At 41.3% G+C, this 17,852-nt stretch overlaps 1 protein-coding gene across 2 annotated transcripts; it reads left to right on the top strand.

Annotated features, from left to right (window-relative positions):
* The first annotated feature begins 1,111 nt into the window (after positions 1-1,111).
* LOC307154660 (von Willebrand factor A domain-containing protein 7-like) lies at positions 1,112-13,970 on the top strand. Of its 2 annotated transcripts, XM_079864705.1 has the most exons (16): positions 1,112-1,202; positions 1,367-1,585; positions 1,914-2,207; positions 6,266-6,359; positions 6,449-6,577; positions 6,716-6,902; positions 8,309-8,478; positions 9,161-9,273; positions 9,545-9,661; positions 9,742-9,951; positions 10,634-10,766; positions 10,887-11,042; positions 11,260-11,346; positions 11,955-12,226; positions 12,372-12,662; positions 12,832-13,970. In XM_079864705.1, the coding sequence occupies exons 2-16, from the start codon at positions 1,388-1,390 to the stop codon at positions 13,264-13,266; spliced, it is 2,886 nt and encodes a 961-aa protein (XP_079720831.1). In that variant the 5' UTR covers positions 1,112-1,202; positions 1,367-1,387; the 3' UTR covers positions 13,267-13,970. The 2 variants fall into 2 exon arrangements, with proteins under 2 accessions (XP_079720831.1, XP_079720832.1); XM_079864706.1 differs by lacking the exon at positions 1,112-1,202 and having other exon boundaries at positions 1,365-1,585.
* Positions 13,971-17,852: the final 3,882 nt, after the last annotated feature.

Raw genomic sequence — 17,852 nt, 5'->3', positions numbered from 1 at the left:
AAAGCGGATCTTGAATAAAGTATCCAGGTACAGGAATCCAATGAAATTAAATATCCAGGTATAGGAATCTGTGAATCCTAGAGTGTACTAGTCCTAATCCTAATCCTTTTCAAAGAATGGGACAGGAGCTCCAAGAGCCATTAAATACAAAGGGTGAGGATATGGCATATAGTCTCAGTGAGATTGCCACTGGATCCTGGGCTTTTCATTATTGGTATTCATCCAGATAACTGGAAAATTAAAAAGGACACTCAAGTATTGATAGACATGTGTATTCTACATGCCAAACGGCTCATCGCCATTTATTGGAAAAAGATAGAAAGGCCTACTATAACTCGATGGTTAAGAGAAATATCTTCATGCATTGCAGTGGAAAAGATAACATATATTCTTAAGGGTAAAGAAGACCAATTTAAGAGGATTTGGAGTCCCTTTTTATTATTTATTGAGCAAGGGGATATGAACAATATAATAGAGGAGGAACAAAATGCTTGATTAGGTATTACATTCATTCGAAAATATATTTTAATTTGCACTAACCCTATTTTATTTTATTTTATTTCTCTTATCTGTGGCTATTACTGATTGCAGTGTATTGTTAACTCTGACTTCCAAAGTACATACTTTATTATCCAATGTTGGTTTGTGCTATTGCACTTTTCATGTAATATGAGCCCCGGTGTGGGTTGTTGTTTTTTTTTTTTTGTACATTATATGTGATGTTACAGACATGTGATGTACATTGTTGTGTAAGTGTTTAAGAAAATGCATGACAGTATTATGCAAAACAAAAATACAAAGGGTGAGAGTCTCAGTAATCTGACTCTTTTGATTTACAATGAAGAGAACAGGACTGGCAGGAAGAAAAAATCTGTAGGTACTAATTACAGGCCATTAATTGTATAGGCCATTAATAATTATCAAGGTAACAGAGGCAAGGTAAGATTGGATTTGAAAAAGGCACAAGGAACAAGGAAGCATTCTTTCTTACTGATTGTCTTAGTAACACAAATACACTTACGGTAAGGCTTTCTCATTTATGCAATCCCTTTTTGCATCACAGAATATGTGTGACGCTAACATTCATCTTTTAAAGGTGTATAAATACACTGACAGAGGCTGTGCGTAGGTTACAGTATACACACAAAATCTGGTATACACAAAATCTATTGGTACAGTATACAGACAAAATCTGCTAAAAGGTAATTCTCTATTTGAACTTTATTTACAATTTTTCTCTGATTGAGTAATGTGTAATATTTTATGAGGAAATTTCCAGTTAAATATATCTAATTTAACTTTATTTGTAATAGTGTTTAGTGAAATGTTTCATCAAGATTTGACAGAAGACTGAATTTTCCCACAGCACCTGTTATTGTGGACAGTCATGGTTTCACTGGTTGTGGTGGCTGTATTTCTTCTCTGGGGGACCCTGTTTCAACCCCCCCAGGCAGCAGCATTCAAACCTCTTTTTCATGATGGCTCCATCACGCATCGAGAAATCACTCAGATGGCCATCCTCCGCAAGACAGCAGAAGTGTGCCGTGACATAGCCACTGCCTTGGGACGAGACTTTACACTAGATGTAAGAAAAGAACATGAGAGTGAACCAACTGAATTGTTCCTAGAACCAGGAAGATATTAGCATTTTCTAGTCACGCAAACTAAAAAAGAAAAAAAAATGGTCTCTGATTAACATTTCTTGAAGAGACTTTTTATATTTTGTTTTACAACATAATTATACCTCAAATGTGAATTTTGAAACTGCTGTTTTTTTTTTGTTTTGTTTTTTTAAGTTGCTAAGTCTCAAGTTATGCTGATTTGAAACCTGAATAGACAACTGAAGGTAATTTGAGTTATGTTTTTAATAATAATAATAATAATATTCTCCACTTTCCACACCTCACCTCCAGATAAACAACAGACTGACTGTATCTGCTGTCCAACGAGCCTGCGCAACATCTCCTGATTCATCTTCTGCCATCTCTTCTCTGGGTTTTTATTCAGCGATAAAAGAGATTTATCTAAGCAATGCAGCCATAGATGCAGCATTTGCTCTGAGTGCGGCGCGTCACATAGATAATGAGGCTTTCGGTGAGGGCCGGGACCTCATCACTAGTGGCCTGGCTGCAGTAAAGGCCAGTGTGCAGCAGGGGAGCTATATCTCTGGTCGAATCACACTGGGGGCTGTATGTCATACTCTACAGGTACGTTATAAATGGAGATTATGTGGTCTGTAATCTTTTTTTATTTTTATGCTGGCTTTATACCAGTATATATATTTGCGTTACATCCAAAAATATATATCCAAAGTGACTTACATGCATTATGTTATCAGTTCATGCAGCAGGGAGTCAAACCCATGTCATTGCTAGCATCATTTACATCGAGGTGCCGATTCTCTCTTCTTTTATTTTATGTATTTACCTCTTTGACCCTTTAAATGTCACCCCCCTTTTTTTTAATAGACATGAAAATGCACATTTCGAACTTAAATGGTGGTAATTAAAGAATGCTTTGGAGTATAGACGAGTATAGATTGGTCTTGTTTTGTCTTGCAACAAGACATTTGGCAGATTTTTGTAGAAGTGAAATAAATTAAGAAAGTGAAACAGAAAACAAGTAATAAAAACTCAGTGAGTGTTTTAGCGCAATTTTCTCACGTCATGGGATCACAACACTAAGAGATAGTAAATCTTTTCCTGGATTTTTTTTGTGCGTTCCCGAGATTAGACCTTCCTTAACATAATGCCGAAAACCCGAAGTCTCTAGGTGGTCTGGTTGAGGAGTAGATAGAAGTGCAAGATTGGTGCACACAGACGCACAGAACAGAAATCATGAGTTAACAATCGCAATTTTGTCTGGTGGAAAATTGCGCTAAAAAGTTATAGAAGTTTGAGTTTATGAAAATGTACAATGTAAAAAAAATAATTATTCATATTTTATATAATATATATATATATTTTTAAAACCTGGGCGACTCTAAAACTGCAAAAAAAAAAAAAAAAAAAAAAAAGTCTGAACAAGTTGTGTTTCATATTTTAGGTTAATATCTAAAAAAATTAGCTTTCAGTAAAAAAAAATTTGGGCGCAGTACCAAACATTTTCACCAGGTGACAACCAGACTCCATTACTGCCCATATAACGGCGCCTCCATTTCCATATGTGGTTTGAGTGATCTGAAACATTATTTCCACAATTTTCATACAATTTATGAAGTAGACATTCTATTCAGAAGTAGTATGGGAAGTTTGGCAGATTTAGAAATGAATTCAACCTCTAAGAAACACATAAAAAGAACACGTATGTGCGCTATAGCTCGCTGCCACATCACAAATGGTGAATCTATTATTTTTTTTCTTTATATTTAAAACATTTTCAGATCTTTTTTTCTAAAATAATTGAATGGATGCTATCTTTTGAACTCTTGGCATGAAAACAAACTGAGGTTTCTACCATTCTTTCATGATTTTTCATGTTCATTGCTATTTCAAAATAAAAGTCTGAACACGCCTAAGGAATATGAAAATATTCTTGTTGCAAATTGATAAATTACAGCTCCTCTGCAATTTATTTTGAAAATCATTCACCAAATATGAAAACTGGATATTGTAAGCTTTCAAATGATATATCGTTTGTCAAGATTAGTTTAGGTTTAGTATAGGATATTACTGTTTTAAATATGTAATGGCTTTGGGCCCACCGGTGTTCAGGATGCGAACCCCATGTCGCCGTAGCGGCACAAGGGCTGCCTCGACGACTTTCGTGAAGACACGAGGAGACAGGGCTAACCCGAATGGGAGAATTTGCGTACTGATATGCCGCCCCTCGAAAGCAAACCGTAGAAACTGTCTGTGTCAAGGAAGAATGGAGACATGAAAGTAGACGTCCTTCAGGTCGATTGCTGTAAACCAATCCTGCGGCCACACACATTCGAAAATGCGTTTGGCCGTGAGCATCTTGAACGGAAGCCTGTGAAGGGATCAGTTCAAGATGTGCAGGTCTAGGATTGGCCGCAACCCACTGGATTTCTTCGGTACAATGAAGTAGGGGCTGTAGAACCCGGACTTCATCATCCGGGGAGGAGATTGTGCGAACTGAATCGCATAGCCGAGCCTGATGTGACCCAGCGGGACAGGTTGGGAAGCTCTAGCCAGGCTCCAAAGAACTGGACCAGCGGGGTCATGCAAACAACAGACGTACCCTCGGTGGGGCAGCGAGGCGGAATGACCGAACCGGACGTGGGAGGCGGAGCATCCCGGTGTGAGGGCACGGTCATAAGCCGCATCCTGACAGAGGAGACCAGGGTAGGACGTGCGTTCCACTGGGGCCTGCTCTGACAGGGTTCTGACGACAGAGGGGGATGAGAGTGGAGAGGCTCGTAAGTTGCTCACACTGCCATCCGCACGCTCTGGGGGCCTAACCACATTAGGTCGCCGCTGGAGAATAAAAGATTCTGTGGCCCTGCTACCACCTCCTCAACAGAACTGAAGCCCATCTCTGAACTGTCCGCGTCAGGAACGCCGCTTTGCCTGGCATTTAGCGAGTTGCAGGGATGGAGCGCACTGGGGCGCCTTTCTGCGACCAACTCCACGGTTCGGCCTCGGGTAAAGGCTGCTGCTGGGGCCGAGTGGGAGGGGCGGGAGTCGCAGAAGGGCGCCCTCGGCTGTGAACAGACTGAGGTAACTGTGCCGGGGCTGGGTGGAGGCAGCAGCTGGCCGCCGGGACAGTATGTGCTTAATAGCCTCAGTCTGTTCCTGGGCGGCCGAGAACTTTTGGGCAAAGTCCTCGACCGCGCCGCCGAAAAGGCCCGCTTGGGACAGAGGAGAGTCAAGGAAGCGGGTTTGCTCGGACTCTCTCATATCAGCCAGGTTGAGCCACAGGTGTCTCTCCTGGACCACGGCTGTGGACATCACCTGACCAAGGGAGCGTGCGGTCACCTTCGTCGCCCCGAGAGCGAGGCTGGTGGTGGCATGCAGCTCATCAAAGAGCCCTTGGTCAGCTCTGCCCTCGTGCATGTCCCTGTGCATCCTGGCCTGGTAGACCAGGAGGATGGCCTTAGCATGCAGTGAGGCGGCGGCCTGAAAAGGAACTGGGGGGGGGGTGCGCTGACGGAGGTCAGCGCGTGCAGCCCCCAAGAACCAATCATCCAGCCGCGAGCGCTCAGGACAGGGTGGAGGGTTCCATTCTAGGCCGATGCTCGCGGCGGCCCGGGAGAGCATGGCTGTCAATTCTGGGTTGGACTCGGGCGGTGCTGGCACACCCGAAGGCGGCAGCACGGCCGAGTCTTCATCCCCGGAAGACTCCAGCCAACCTTGCGATGCGGCGATCGACATCGTCTTATCATCTGGTGCCCCCAATGAGACACACTCGGGAAGCACATGGGTTGCTGAGTGGAAGAGGGGGGTGTGGCCCGAGGAAGCATCGTTGGGGCAGTGTTCCACACCGTAACCCTCAGGTCACCCTGGCCACCAGCCAAAGTATCGGCTCTCGTGGAGGGGATAGATTGGGGTGTGGCAGAGGGGACTCTACCTCTGGTGAGGTCAGGGAGTCTTGACCGCAACTCAGCGATGGTCATGTTCCCGCAGTGAGAACATGACTCATCCGTGAATGCTGCCTTAGCGTGCTCTAAGCCCAAACACGTAAGACAGCGCTCGTGCCCATCAGATGATGAAATGGAACGACCACACCCAGAAGTGCACGGGCGAGACATCTTTAAGAAGACGTGCCACGTGCAAGCTCTTTTTGTGAGAGGAAGCCCAGAAGCCTGTGCTGAAGCTCCCAGGGAGAACACACACGCTGTTGCAGACCACAACACAGATCAGAAGGCAGGAATGTGAAACTCGCTGGAAAACGCCTTTACACCAACACAGACTGGAGAGCTGCTCGTCTCGAAGAATACTCGATGACACTCAGAGAACAGGCTTGCAGGACTGAAGAGGATCTCTTGGCTCTGAAGCAAAAACACAACTGCATGTTGCCAGTGTACTTCCTTATATACCCACGAGGTGGGGCAGAGTTACGCTATGCAAATTCCACAGACCCATGTCATTTCCTTGCCATTGGCACGTTTTGTAATACTCAAAACCCCATTCGCCCCAATAAGCAAAACCCCATTCGTCGTCACGACGTAACTCGTAGTGACCACGAAAGGGAACTGTATGCGCATGTTCCTCTATTTCTGACAACAACAAAGTGTAGAAAGATTTTTAGAATTTTGGACAGTATTATTAAGTAATATTTGATTTGCAATGTTTGTGTGCAGGATTTCTATAGCCACAGTAACTGGGTGGAACTGGGAAACACTGCTCCTTTTAGCCCCCTGATCAGACGTGAGCTTCCTCTCAACAATCTAGCAGGTATGACAAAATACAAATACCCTCATTCTACAATTTCCAGAGTGTTTAGAAACTAGTTTCACATTCTTATCTTTTATCTGTATGTACAGACCGCAGCACACCAACATGCAAAAGCTGCGCTGGGCAAGACTGTAGTGATAACATTCTCCCAGAAATATTGCTGCAAAAGAAACTAACCTCAGGATATTTCAGCACTGTCTCCTCTACAAAACCTGAGGGTAAGGAAGCTTAGCATCCCATGTGTAGTGTTGATCTGCCTTTCAATTATAACTCCTCTGTATATGCCTGTCATCACAGTCCACAGGATGTTTGAAATTGGGACCACAAATTTATATGCTGACATAATTTTCTCTCAGGCAAGTGTAGCCATGGCGGCTTTCTTGACAGGACCAGTTATAGAGACCCCACCGGAGGCATCAACAAGGATGACATCAGCTCTAGTCACGGCTTCCTTCATCAGCGCGCTGCTGAAATGGCCATCAATGGTACTATGGAACTGCTGGAAGACATCCGACTGGCCACAGGCAACCAAGCCTTTCTTCGGTACACATACCTTCCTTTTACACCACTCTTTTTTTAAAAAATGATTAAACATTCAAGTCCTTCTGGAAAGTTCAAATTTACGAGTTGGAAATCGCAATTACGAGGTCAGGTGCGTCACTTTGGTCGAAGTAACATGGCGATGTACCATTTCTACATAAAATTAGGCTAGATTTTTGTAACTCTAGCTACTTTTATAAAAGGATAAATGAAGAATGCACAGCAGGGGCCTCATTTATAAAATGTTGTGTAGAAACCATTTGACATTTGATCGTACAATTTCTCAAATGTGTGATTCAGAGAACAAACGTACGCACAAATAAATAAATAAACATGCGTACGCAGTGAAATCTCTAAATCGCAAATGATCTTGAATTTGTGCGCAGCAGAATGATTTCAGATCTCTGCCTTGTAAACACTTTTCCCACGTAATTTGTCAGAAAATACTTCCCCGTCATTGACGGAATATTTTGTCATTTGTTAGAAAATGCTTTCCCGCCATTGATGGAATTTTCTGTTTTTCCATGTTTTCACTGTTATACGGTAGGGGGCGCAATTATGCATCTCCTGAAAGAGTACTGAATATGGTCAAATCACATGCGAAGAAGATGCAGACACAAGTGATCTCATAATATTATGCATAATAACGCGGCCATCAACATTAAACAGCATAAATATTAAAACTGCGTAATGTTACTGAATGAAATGTCGACCCAGGACAAGCTATAGGACTGTGCAAGCAATAGGGATGTTGGTGGACTCGATCTACTCCATCCATTTTTTGATCATCATTCTGAATCCGATCTGGATGTAGTCTTTGACAAAAACGTGATTTGCTCAGATTTTTGCTCAAATGTTACTTTTTTATGAAACTTACCCACATTCAAGTGTTGATAAAAAAGAATGCATGAAGCTAGAATAAAGCGCTGGCAGGAAAAGAGCTTTAGTTGAGAATGGCAAGTGGCAAGAATTGATTAGATTTCCAAATACCTGCATTAGGCTACCCCGACTCTCTGCCACAATAAAAGTGTGTGCCTTTGCTTAGAACCTGATGTGGCGTAAAAACGTTTCCACTTTAAAGACCGTTTTTATAAATATGAAAGTTGACATGGACTTAAAATAATTAAAACTTATCAAAAATGAATTTAATTAATTTCAACAAATTTTCCACCAAGACAGATGCTGTGTCCGTTGCATCTGACATGTTTTCTCACAGACACGCTCCAACTCGGAAAATAAAGGACTTAAAGAAAGTTTGGAGTTTCCCACTCGCAATTACAACATTGTGGTGCCGTTCTATTCGTAAATACGATTTTTTCCAAATCGTTATATTTTCCTAATCTAGTTATAGCGACCCTAGAGTCACAAATTTATACTACTAGTCTTATTCATTTCTTTCTTTCTCTCAGATTGATGGGCCTGAGTCAGACCTCAGTTCTGGCTTTTGTGATTGACACCACAGGCAGTATGTCTGATGACATTGAAGAAGCCAAGACAGTGTCCTTCAGTATCATAGACAGCAGGAGAGGAACATCAGAGGAACCTTCAGAATACATTCTAGTCCCATTTAATGATCCAGGTAGTCATCTTCTCTCTATATTATCCAGTTTTCCCCCCAACAAAGGGCAAAAAAGCAAAAGAGGCAGTGCCTCAAAACATTGAATTTGAATGACAAAATAATCAACAATCAACAGTAAAAAAAAAAGAAGAAGAAGAAATAAATATTAGATTTAATATTCTATAGACTACAAATTTTTATGATAGCTTATATGCACTCACTGTCCCACTGTGACACAGTGATGACACTCACTGTAGCGTGGTAATGCTGTGATTGGCTGATCACATGGTCAACATGAATGCCTGCCCATTGTGTGTGTGTGCAAATGAGCCTGAATGCATCAAACATTCATTGAGGCATCTGCATCAAGTGAAAATTGATGGAATAATTAGTAAACTATTCACCTATTCGGACATAATCACTTTTGTTCATGTTCAAATCTAACTTGCAATGAGTAGAACATGAAATGATCTGTGAGTGAGTTGCTTTTTATGGAATATATTAAAAGTACATAAGTCTGCCATCATCAATACAAGTGTGATGTGACGTGTGATCTGAATGATAGCTGAACAATAGTTAGTGAAAGTAAGTTATGTAAAGATATTCAAAATATTTCTGTTAGATTATTATTAAATTATTCATTTTAAATGATGTAAAACATTATTGTTTTTCTAGTGTTTTGTGATGTGTTTGTGTCATACAGATTTTGGACCTCTGACAAGGACTGCAGATGCAGATATTTTCAAAGCGAAAATCAATTCCCTCACAGCATCTGGTGGAGGAGACTTTCCAGAGATGTGCTTGTCAGGACTGCTGGTGTGTGAGTGTGTGTGTGTGTGTGTGTGTGTGTGTGTGTGTGTGCGTGTGCGTGTGTGTGTCAGTGCATGTGGGTCTTTTGGAGAGTTTTGTAAACCTTGATTTAAACTAAGAAAAACACTCATATTCACATTGATACAGTATATAAGATTATATTACTGATACAATTATTGTGAATATCACAGCTGGTTTGAGCTTTGTCTGAGATAAAGCCAGAATGAGAAATGAATAATATCTCGAAGTCTTCTCATCTTGATTTTTTTTTTTTTAGTTGGCACTAGCAGGTGCTCCTCCATCTTCAGACATTTTTGTTTTCACCGATGCTTCAGCAAAGGACAGCGAATTAAGAAGCACCGTTCAGGCCGTGATAGAACGCACCAAGTCAAGAGTGAGTGCCTGCAGAACACTAATACGTCATTGCTGCTAATTTGTAACTGACACTCTCTGCAATTTCTCTCTGCCCTCCAGGTCACTTTCATGTTGACTGACCCCTTCTCATTCCGTAGAAGACGGGATGTCTCACAATCTCAAAAGTTTAGTTCAAGATCAATTCCTCAGTCAGACATACAGCTGTACAGAGACCTGGCTCAAATTTCAGGTGGACAGACCATAGAGGTCCCAAGGGCCACACTGTCTCAGGCCACTGCAGTCATTACGGATGCATCTACCTCAGCCCTGGTATGTTCTGACAATGACTAATGTATGTTTATATATATATATTTATATATTAGGGATGCACTGATACCGAGACCAGTATTGGGATAGAGAATTGTCACGACCAGTTCGTACAAATTCATACGAGTGAGTAAAAGATGGCTAATTCGTACAAATTCTTATGACCTCACTCGTACAAATTCGTACGATTTGTCTAAACCCCCCAGTGATGGGTAGGTTTTATTACGAGAATAAGCCACCTCGTAAAATTTGTACAAATTGCCGTGAGATCGGGTTGGATATTTCACTGGTATCTAAACATTTGAACCACTGACCCAATCCTTAGCGCTGAGCCTGCTGGAGCAGCTCTAAATATGAGCTGTGCAATTTAATGATAAAATAGGATAGAGCAATAGAATGAACAGTGAAAGTAGCTGTAGCTCATACAATACATTTAAACATGCTTAAGCATGATTTGCTAAACAAATTAAGCCAACTAATGATTCATATTCTTTTGGTTTCTCTACCCAATATATTTACAAATTAAAAATGTGGTTAAAATACAGATATCGGCAAGTACCAAAACTGAAAGTATCGGTATCAGACTCGTTCTGGAAAAAGTGTAATTTTTATTTGTTTCAATTTGGTGGTTGGAATTTTGCTGTGAAACACTGCAACATCGAAAACGTCTCTGTGTTTCTTGAAGGTGACTGTTCTTCAGGTCGTGAGAAGTCCAGCCATTGCAGAAAATTTTTCTTTTGTGTTGGATCCATCTCTGTCCAATGTGACTGTGTATGTCACCGGAGACTCTCCCGTCTTTACCCTCTACAGCCCTACAGGTGAGCCAACGCACCTCGGACATTGTGTGTTGATGATATGAGGGTTTTATTTTCTCCAATACAAAAATCCAGATGCCAGAATCATTGTTAAAAATAAGCTATGCTTCTCCTGCCTTTCAGGTGTGTCTCAGTCAGATTCAGTGGCAGATGGTCCTCTGGGTAGCATCCTGACTGTTGGGAATTTAAGGAGAGTTACACTAAAGTCTGACAACCAGACAGGGATAGAATGGAAGATCAGCATTAACTCTTCAACTTTCTACAGCCTTAAAGTCACTGGTAAGTGGTTTTAATCTGCCAGATATGTAAACCATTGATATAATTTTTTTTATCAAATGTATTATTATAATTACATTTATGTTTAATCTTGATTTTAGTTTAACAAACAATGGTTTTGAAAAGAAAATCAGCCAAATGTTTTCATTTGGAAGATTGCAATAATGTTGCATCTTGCAATAGTTGTGCTACTTTCACTATATTTTAATTGTGACTACAGGTCAAAGCTCTGTGAACTTTCTCTTTAACTTTGTGGAGCAGTCAGAGGGAGGTGACATCACACCGAAAGCCAATCGTCCATTCATCGGTATGATATCATCTTTTTTCCCCCTAATATTTCCTCTTGATTATTTTTAGACAGTTGATTATTTCTTTTGACACTACCGGTCAAAAGTTTTGAGTCGGTAATATTTTATAAATGTTTTTGAAAGAAGTCTCTTATGCCCACCAAGGCTGCTTTTATTTGATTAAAAAAATACAGTAGGCTATACTATAAACAGTAATATTGTATTATTATAAATATATGTTATTACAATTTATAATAACTGTTTTTTTATTTTAAAATAATTTAAAATGTAATTTATTCCTGTCATGGTAAAGCTGAATTTTTAGCATCAGTGGAACATGATCCTTCAGGAATCTTTATTAAGAAACATTTCTGATTATCGATGTTAAAAACAGTTGTGCTGCTTTTTGGATTTCATTATAATTTTTTTTTCAGGATTTTTTGAATAGAGAGTTCATTGTGTGTTTTTATTCTGTCCTTGCTGAATAAAAGTATCATTTAAAAAAAAAAAAAATCTTTCTGATGCCAAACTTTTGAACAGGAGAGTATAAACATGAAGAACTATCTTTATTTTTATTTTTTAGTGTTGTCAATGTGAATGAAAAAATGTTTCTTTAATTGTTGATCAGGTCGGAATGCTACTTTGTTTGTCTCTGTGACCGGAGGAGATTCAGTCACAGTGACTGACGTGCTTCTAGTTGAAGCTTCAGGATCTGGTGTTGTTAATGGAACCATCAAAGCAGTGGGAGCGACAGACTTCCTGGTGAACGTAGAGAAAATCCCAGAGGGAGCATTTGTGGTCCAGCTTAAAGGACTGTTGAATGACTCAACTCGATCTTTGCCTAGTCAATTCCAGAGACAGTCACCCACACAGCAAAAAGGCTCTAGAGTTACCATCACGGTGAGCTTAAGGGGATGGTTCAGCAAAAAAACATTGACACATGATTTTTATATAAGTTTAGTATGAGCAGCACAGACTATTCAATTAAATATATGCAAAATACATTGACAATATTTCTAACCATATTAACCATTTCACTTCTCAGGCCCAACCAGATAGCTCTATAGAGCCTGGAATTCCTTTCGATCTCAACTTTACATTGGTCAATAATGCTACAGGGAGCTACACTATCCGAGCCCGGACTGACCGCGGCTTTAGCGTGTCTTTCCCCAGCTCTCTGAACGTGGGGACAGAGGGCAGCGCTCAGGGAACTGTAACACTGACCGCACCCTCCAACACAAAGTCAGGGACGGATGTCACACTCACTATTGAGGCAGAAGATCCAGAGTCCAGTGACTCGAATTACGTGGCACTGCGGTTCAGTGTCATGACTAAGGTAGCTGTTATGAAAGCGGCTAGAGTAGACATTATTAATAATACCATCAGTTTGACTTATGTTGCATTTTCATTGTACTGTACTCATTGTTTTTGGTGCAAACAGTATTAGCATTTGATCCCTTCATCGACTCTGATTAACCTCAATTATTTTTATTTTATTTTGGCAGGTGACTGATATTTCTAGCCCTGTCTGTCAGGTAGTGAGCATCAAAGCTAACTGTTCTGTGGAATGCAGCACGGCATCATGGGAACTCTCCGCCAACTTAACGGACGGGAATGGCACAGGCATATCGGGTGTGTCTTTCAACCGTGGGAACGGCTCTCTCAGCTTAAGCATTGTGATAAGTGAGGATGGCACAAATGTGACTGTGGCATCCTATAATGCTTCCTGTTGTTCTCAGGAAGTAGAGCTGATAGTTGTGGACATGGTGGGAAATGTGGGCACATGTTTCACTTCTATAAAGAGTCCCTCTGTAACTGCAACCACAGTTGCTAATAAGCCTTCGACAATCACCACGGTCATTACCACACCCAATAGAGGCTACTTTGTGTCTTTCTCGATGTCTGTTTTGCTCTGCAACTTAATTGCTTTTTTTATGTGAATAGGAGAAACTTCAGTTATATAATGAGATAAGAATATCATGCCTCTTAAGTACATTTACATTAATCAATGTCTAAATCATGTGAAAATGCTTAGGTGTAGGATAAAATTGTTTGAAATATAAATTATCTTTTTCTAATTCTTTTTTTTATTTTTTAATGTGCAATAATCATTGAAAATTATTACAGAGAACAAAGAGTTGTCTCTCTTTTATTTAAAAAAATAATTGTCTTCACTTTCTTTTTTAATATGATATAGTACGATTATATAGTATGAAGTCATTATTCAGAAATATTTTATATAAAAAAAGGGAGTGCTCAGCTGTAACCTGTACTTATTAAGTTTGAAGTGTTAGACTGAGTTCAATTACATCCTGTCTGAGTCTGATACTCCTAAATAAATACTTTACCGGGAATTAAAATGTTTATAGACTGGTGCCACATAAGTAAACATTTTTAACTTTAAGTTCTTTAAAAACGATGTAGTGGTGCTTAACAAGAGAGCAGAAACCAATATGCTGGTCTGATAAACCTTTAACCCTTAAATGCATGAATTTTTCACCAATCACTATTACATATTTGGGTCTTTAGCGACCCGGATTTATATATAACACGGATGGATCTCTACCTGTCGTGATAATATAAAACTCTCCTGATATTAGAGTAACAATTACAGAAGAATAAAATTTTGTTACCTTTTGAAGCTATGAAGAGTTCAGTTTGAGCAGATGTTTTATATAGTCCATGAGCCAGGGCCCCAAAGTTGGTCCATCGGTATCATCTGGGGGGACAAAGTCTCATAGTGATTTTTGGCAAGGTATACACCCCTAGTACTAGAAAAATCACGATAGCAGTGCAGGGGTGGTAGCGAAATCACTTTTTTCAGCTCATGAAGTTACTAACCCCCTAAGATAAATTCCGTTTTTGAAATCTGGTGTATATCTGGTTTAGGCTCATGCTAGGGATATTGTCAATATTCTATAATATGGTGCTTTATATCGTTGGAAAGGGGACCTTTTAGGCTTTCATTTAAGCCCAGAACTGAATCTGTCTGACAAACACAGAGGTCACATGACTTCTTTAAACCAGAAATAACACATTTTTTCACAATCTCCGCCTAAACTGTATGCTTTCTTTTATCCCTGTGGTATGAAAGAACACCACAGACACAAAACTCAACAACTTCAATAAGTCACTCTGATGACTCAGTAAATGTATAATATACCCATACTATTTATTTGTGAGAGCCTTAAATTAGACTTGTGCAGCCAGCACAAGTCTTCAAAATAGAATAGAGCCAATAGAATGGACAAATAGAATACCCTATTAGTCCAGGGCCAAATGGCCTATTTATTCATGCACAGTTGTAATAAAAAGTAATTGTTTCAATAGTGTTGTCAACATAACACTTGTAAGTGGTTTAACAAAATGTTTCTATCATGTATTTTGATATTCACCCACTTTCAGTTAGAATGTCAGAAAGTAGCACGATGGATTTTGTTGATGGATTTTGACAGTTTGACGAGGTTTTGTCAGTTTTGTGAAAAGATTGTTGGTTCAGTTGACCGGTTATAACAACACTACCAACTATGCCATCTTCAATCAACTTCCATTGAGTTCCAGGGGTATTAAATGTAAGTACAAAATACTTTTTCTCTTGTGCTTGTGAATTGGTGGTGAATAGTAGCAGTAGCTAATGTAAGCTTGGTGTTTTTAGCAGGCTAGATATCTAGCAGGCTAGCTTGCAGGTTAAACAGTGTAACAGTAACTGCTACAGTGCAGTCAGGGCTCTCAAGTGTCACGTGACTGTCACTCATTTCGGTCTTTTGTTACGCCCTCTCGCCACACATTGTATTTCTCACGCGGAAAAACTATTTATAATATGTTTAATATGCCGCAGCACCAAAAATGTCTCTGGCCGCGCCAGTCTCATTATGGAACTGGCAGGAATCAATCGCTGTAAAAATAGAGAGATGAGCAGCGCGCCATCCGTGGTCTGTGCAGCTTCAGGTCTATAATGGAGGCGCGCTGCTGTGGAGATGCTGCGGCAGATGTGTCACGTTTGTGCTCCGTGTATTTCTGCCGTAGTTTCGGGTTTCCACCTCCGACGTAGAGCAGCGTACATCCACTTCCCTAAACTTTGTCTCATTCAGAAACCATTTGTAGCAGAAGAGTGGGGATGTACCATTTCATAATCCTGATGCCACACAGGAGGCCTCACATGCCTAGTTGAACGCTTCAGTTTCCTAGGGTTATCTTCTGACTCCATTCCAGCAGCCTCTCCGGCTCGAAGGCCGCTGCTGAAGGTGTGGACGTTCTCATCGTTCATCTAACTGCAACTTAAAGGAAGGCTGCCCCCAATGCAAAGTTTGGCATTTAGGAATCCTGCATGAAGTGAATACCCGTAAAAGTGAGCAACAAATTCTCTATCTGAGTAGGCCCAGTGGATTCAATTCGGTACTCCTGAAGGTGGTAAAAGATGCCTTGACTCATAACGGGAAATCTCTGGAGACCTATGCCATTCTGGACGACGGTTCAGAAAGAACCATGCTCCTGTCATCTGCTGTGGAGAGTTTAGGCCTCCATGGGGTGGCTGAGTCCTTAATCTTGCACACAATCAGACAAGGCACAGAGAAAATTGTGGGTGCTACAGTGTCATTTTCAATCTCATCAGCTTCCCAACAGCAGAAGAAATATGAAATCAAAGATGCTTTCACTGCTAAGCAACTAGATCTACATGAGCAGACTTACCCTATCACCACTCTGCAGAGAAGTTACCAGCACCTCCAAGGCCTGCTGTTGCAGGAGCTCCATAAGATCAGACCATTGCTGTTGGTGGGTGCAGACCATTCTCATCTCCTGTGCTCTATGGAATGTGTGAGATTTGGCCCCCCTGGAAGCCCAGCTGCCCTGCACACTTGCCTAGGATGGACCTTGCATGGTCCGACCTCTCTGGTGCAGGAATCCAGCTCTGATACCCAGTGTTTTCTTCTCACTTCTCCTGACAAAGACCAGTTACAGAGAGATGTGGAACGATTGTGGCAGATCGACATATTTCCATATTCTAAGAATCCTAAAGCCGTTATCAGGTTCAAGCAGGATCAGCAAGCCTTTGAGTGCCTAGAACAACAAACAGAGCGCCATGAGATTAATGGAATACAGAGATATGCCATTCCTTTGCTCAGAGTCAAAAATGCCCCCTTACTTAATGCGCCTCCTGAAGCAGTCCTGCCAACTTTACGTTACATTGAGCAACAGTTATCCAAGAACCCAGAGCATGCAGTCATCTATGAGCAGGAGATCCAAAAACTCATTGATGCTGGATATGTCAAGACTGAATTCATGGGAAGTGGGAGAAAGTCATGAGTCCTGGTATAATTTCCTGGTACCCCATCATTTAGTGGAGCACAATGGTAAACACTGCCTTGTGTTTAATTGTTCTTACCAGTACCAGGGTGAAAACCTTAATGCTTACCTGCTGCCAGGTCCAACGTTAACTACGTGCAGTCCATGTTGTGCCATACAGTATATGCGCTCCAAAGGCATGCTCAGAGTCTTGCTGCAGAACATTCTGATCTTCAGACTTCAGTCCTGAGTGCCTTCTACGTGGACAACTGCTTACAAAGTCTACCTTCTGCTCTTGAAGCTAAAGCCATGGTCAACAAACTGCGTTCCACTTTGTTAGAGGGTGGTTTCGAGGTCCGTCAATGGGCCAGTAACCATGCCTCTGTAATCAACCATTTACCTGCTGAAGCACGGTCTGTCCATTCTGAGCTATGGCTGAGTCATGACTGCTCTGACCCGTGTGAGGAGACTCTTGGACTTACCTGGCATTGTTTGCATGACACTTTGAGTTTTAAACACCACCCAGTGGAGTACACAGTCCTCACCATGCGGATCCTATATCGTATTCGGCAATATGACCCTCTCGGGTTTATTATTCCATTCACCACTCGTGCAAAAGTCATGCTCCAACAACTGTGGATGAAGCCAGCTATGGGATGGGATGATCCAGATATCCCAGAGGGCATCAGATTGGCTTGGACCACATGGGAGAAGGAGTTACCGGGAATAGTTAACATCCAAGTTCCCTGGTGGTACAACTCAATAGGAACCGATGAGCCGGCTGGCACTCGAGAGCTTCACCTGTTCTGTGATGCCTCTGAACAGGCCTATGGGTCAGTTGCCTATCTCCGTGTCACAGATAGACATGGAAATGTGTCTGTTTCCTTTGTTATGGCCCGTTCTAGGGTAGCCCCAAAGAAGACCATATCCATCCCACGTCTTGAATTGTGTGCTGCTTTAGCTGGGTCTCAGTTGGCTTAATTTCTGCAAAGAGAACTTACCTTGTCCATTAATGATGTCATGCTTTGCTCCGATTACACCTCCGTTCTGACCTGGATTTGCTCTGACACCTGTAGATATAACGTCTTTTTGGCAAACCACATCACAGAAATCCTTGAGCACACTCAGCCTGAACAGTGGATGTATGTGGATACCGCCAATAATGCTGCTGATGACATCACAAGAGGCAAGAAGTTGACAGAACTCACCAATACCAGTCGCTGGTCCTCAGGGCCATCTTTCC

This window comes from Squalius cephalus, assembly GCF_949319135.1.
Source record: "Squalius cephalus genome assembly, chromosome: 2".
Classification (NCBI taxonomy): domain Eukaryota; kingdom Metazoa; phylum Chordata; class Actinopteri; order Cypriniformes; family Leuciscidae; genus Squalius; species Squalius cephalus.
Note: the sequence above shows the minus strand (reverse complement) of the source record. Positions and strands in the feature narration are given on the sequence as shown.

What these genes read in the sequence shown, in the direction of transcription:
- LOC307154660 (XM_079864705.1), top strand. Translation starts at nt 1,388, where the DNA reads ATGGTTTCACTGGTTGTGGTGGCTGTATTTCTTCTCTGGGGGACCCTG. An exon ending in GACGAGACTTTACACTAGAT is followed by an intron (nt 1,586 to 1,913) that starts GTAAGAAAAGAA and finishes CCTCACCTCCAG; the next exon opens with ATAAACAACAGACTGACTGT. An exon ending in CTCCTCTACAAAACCTGAGG is followed by an intron (nt 6,578 to 6,715) that starts GTAAGGAAGCTT and finishes ATTTTCTCTCAG; the next exon opens with GCAAGTGTAGCCATGGCGGC.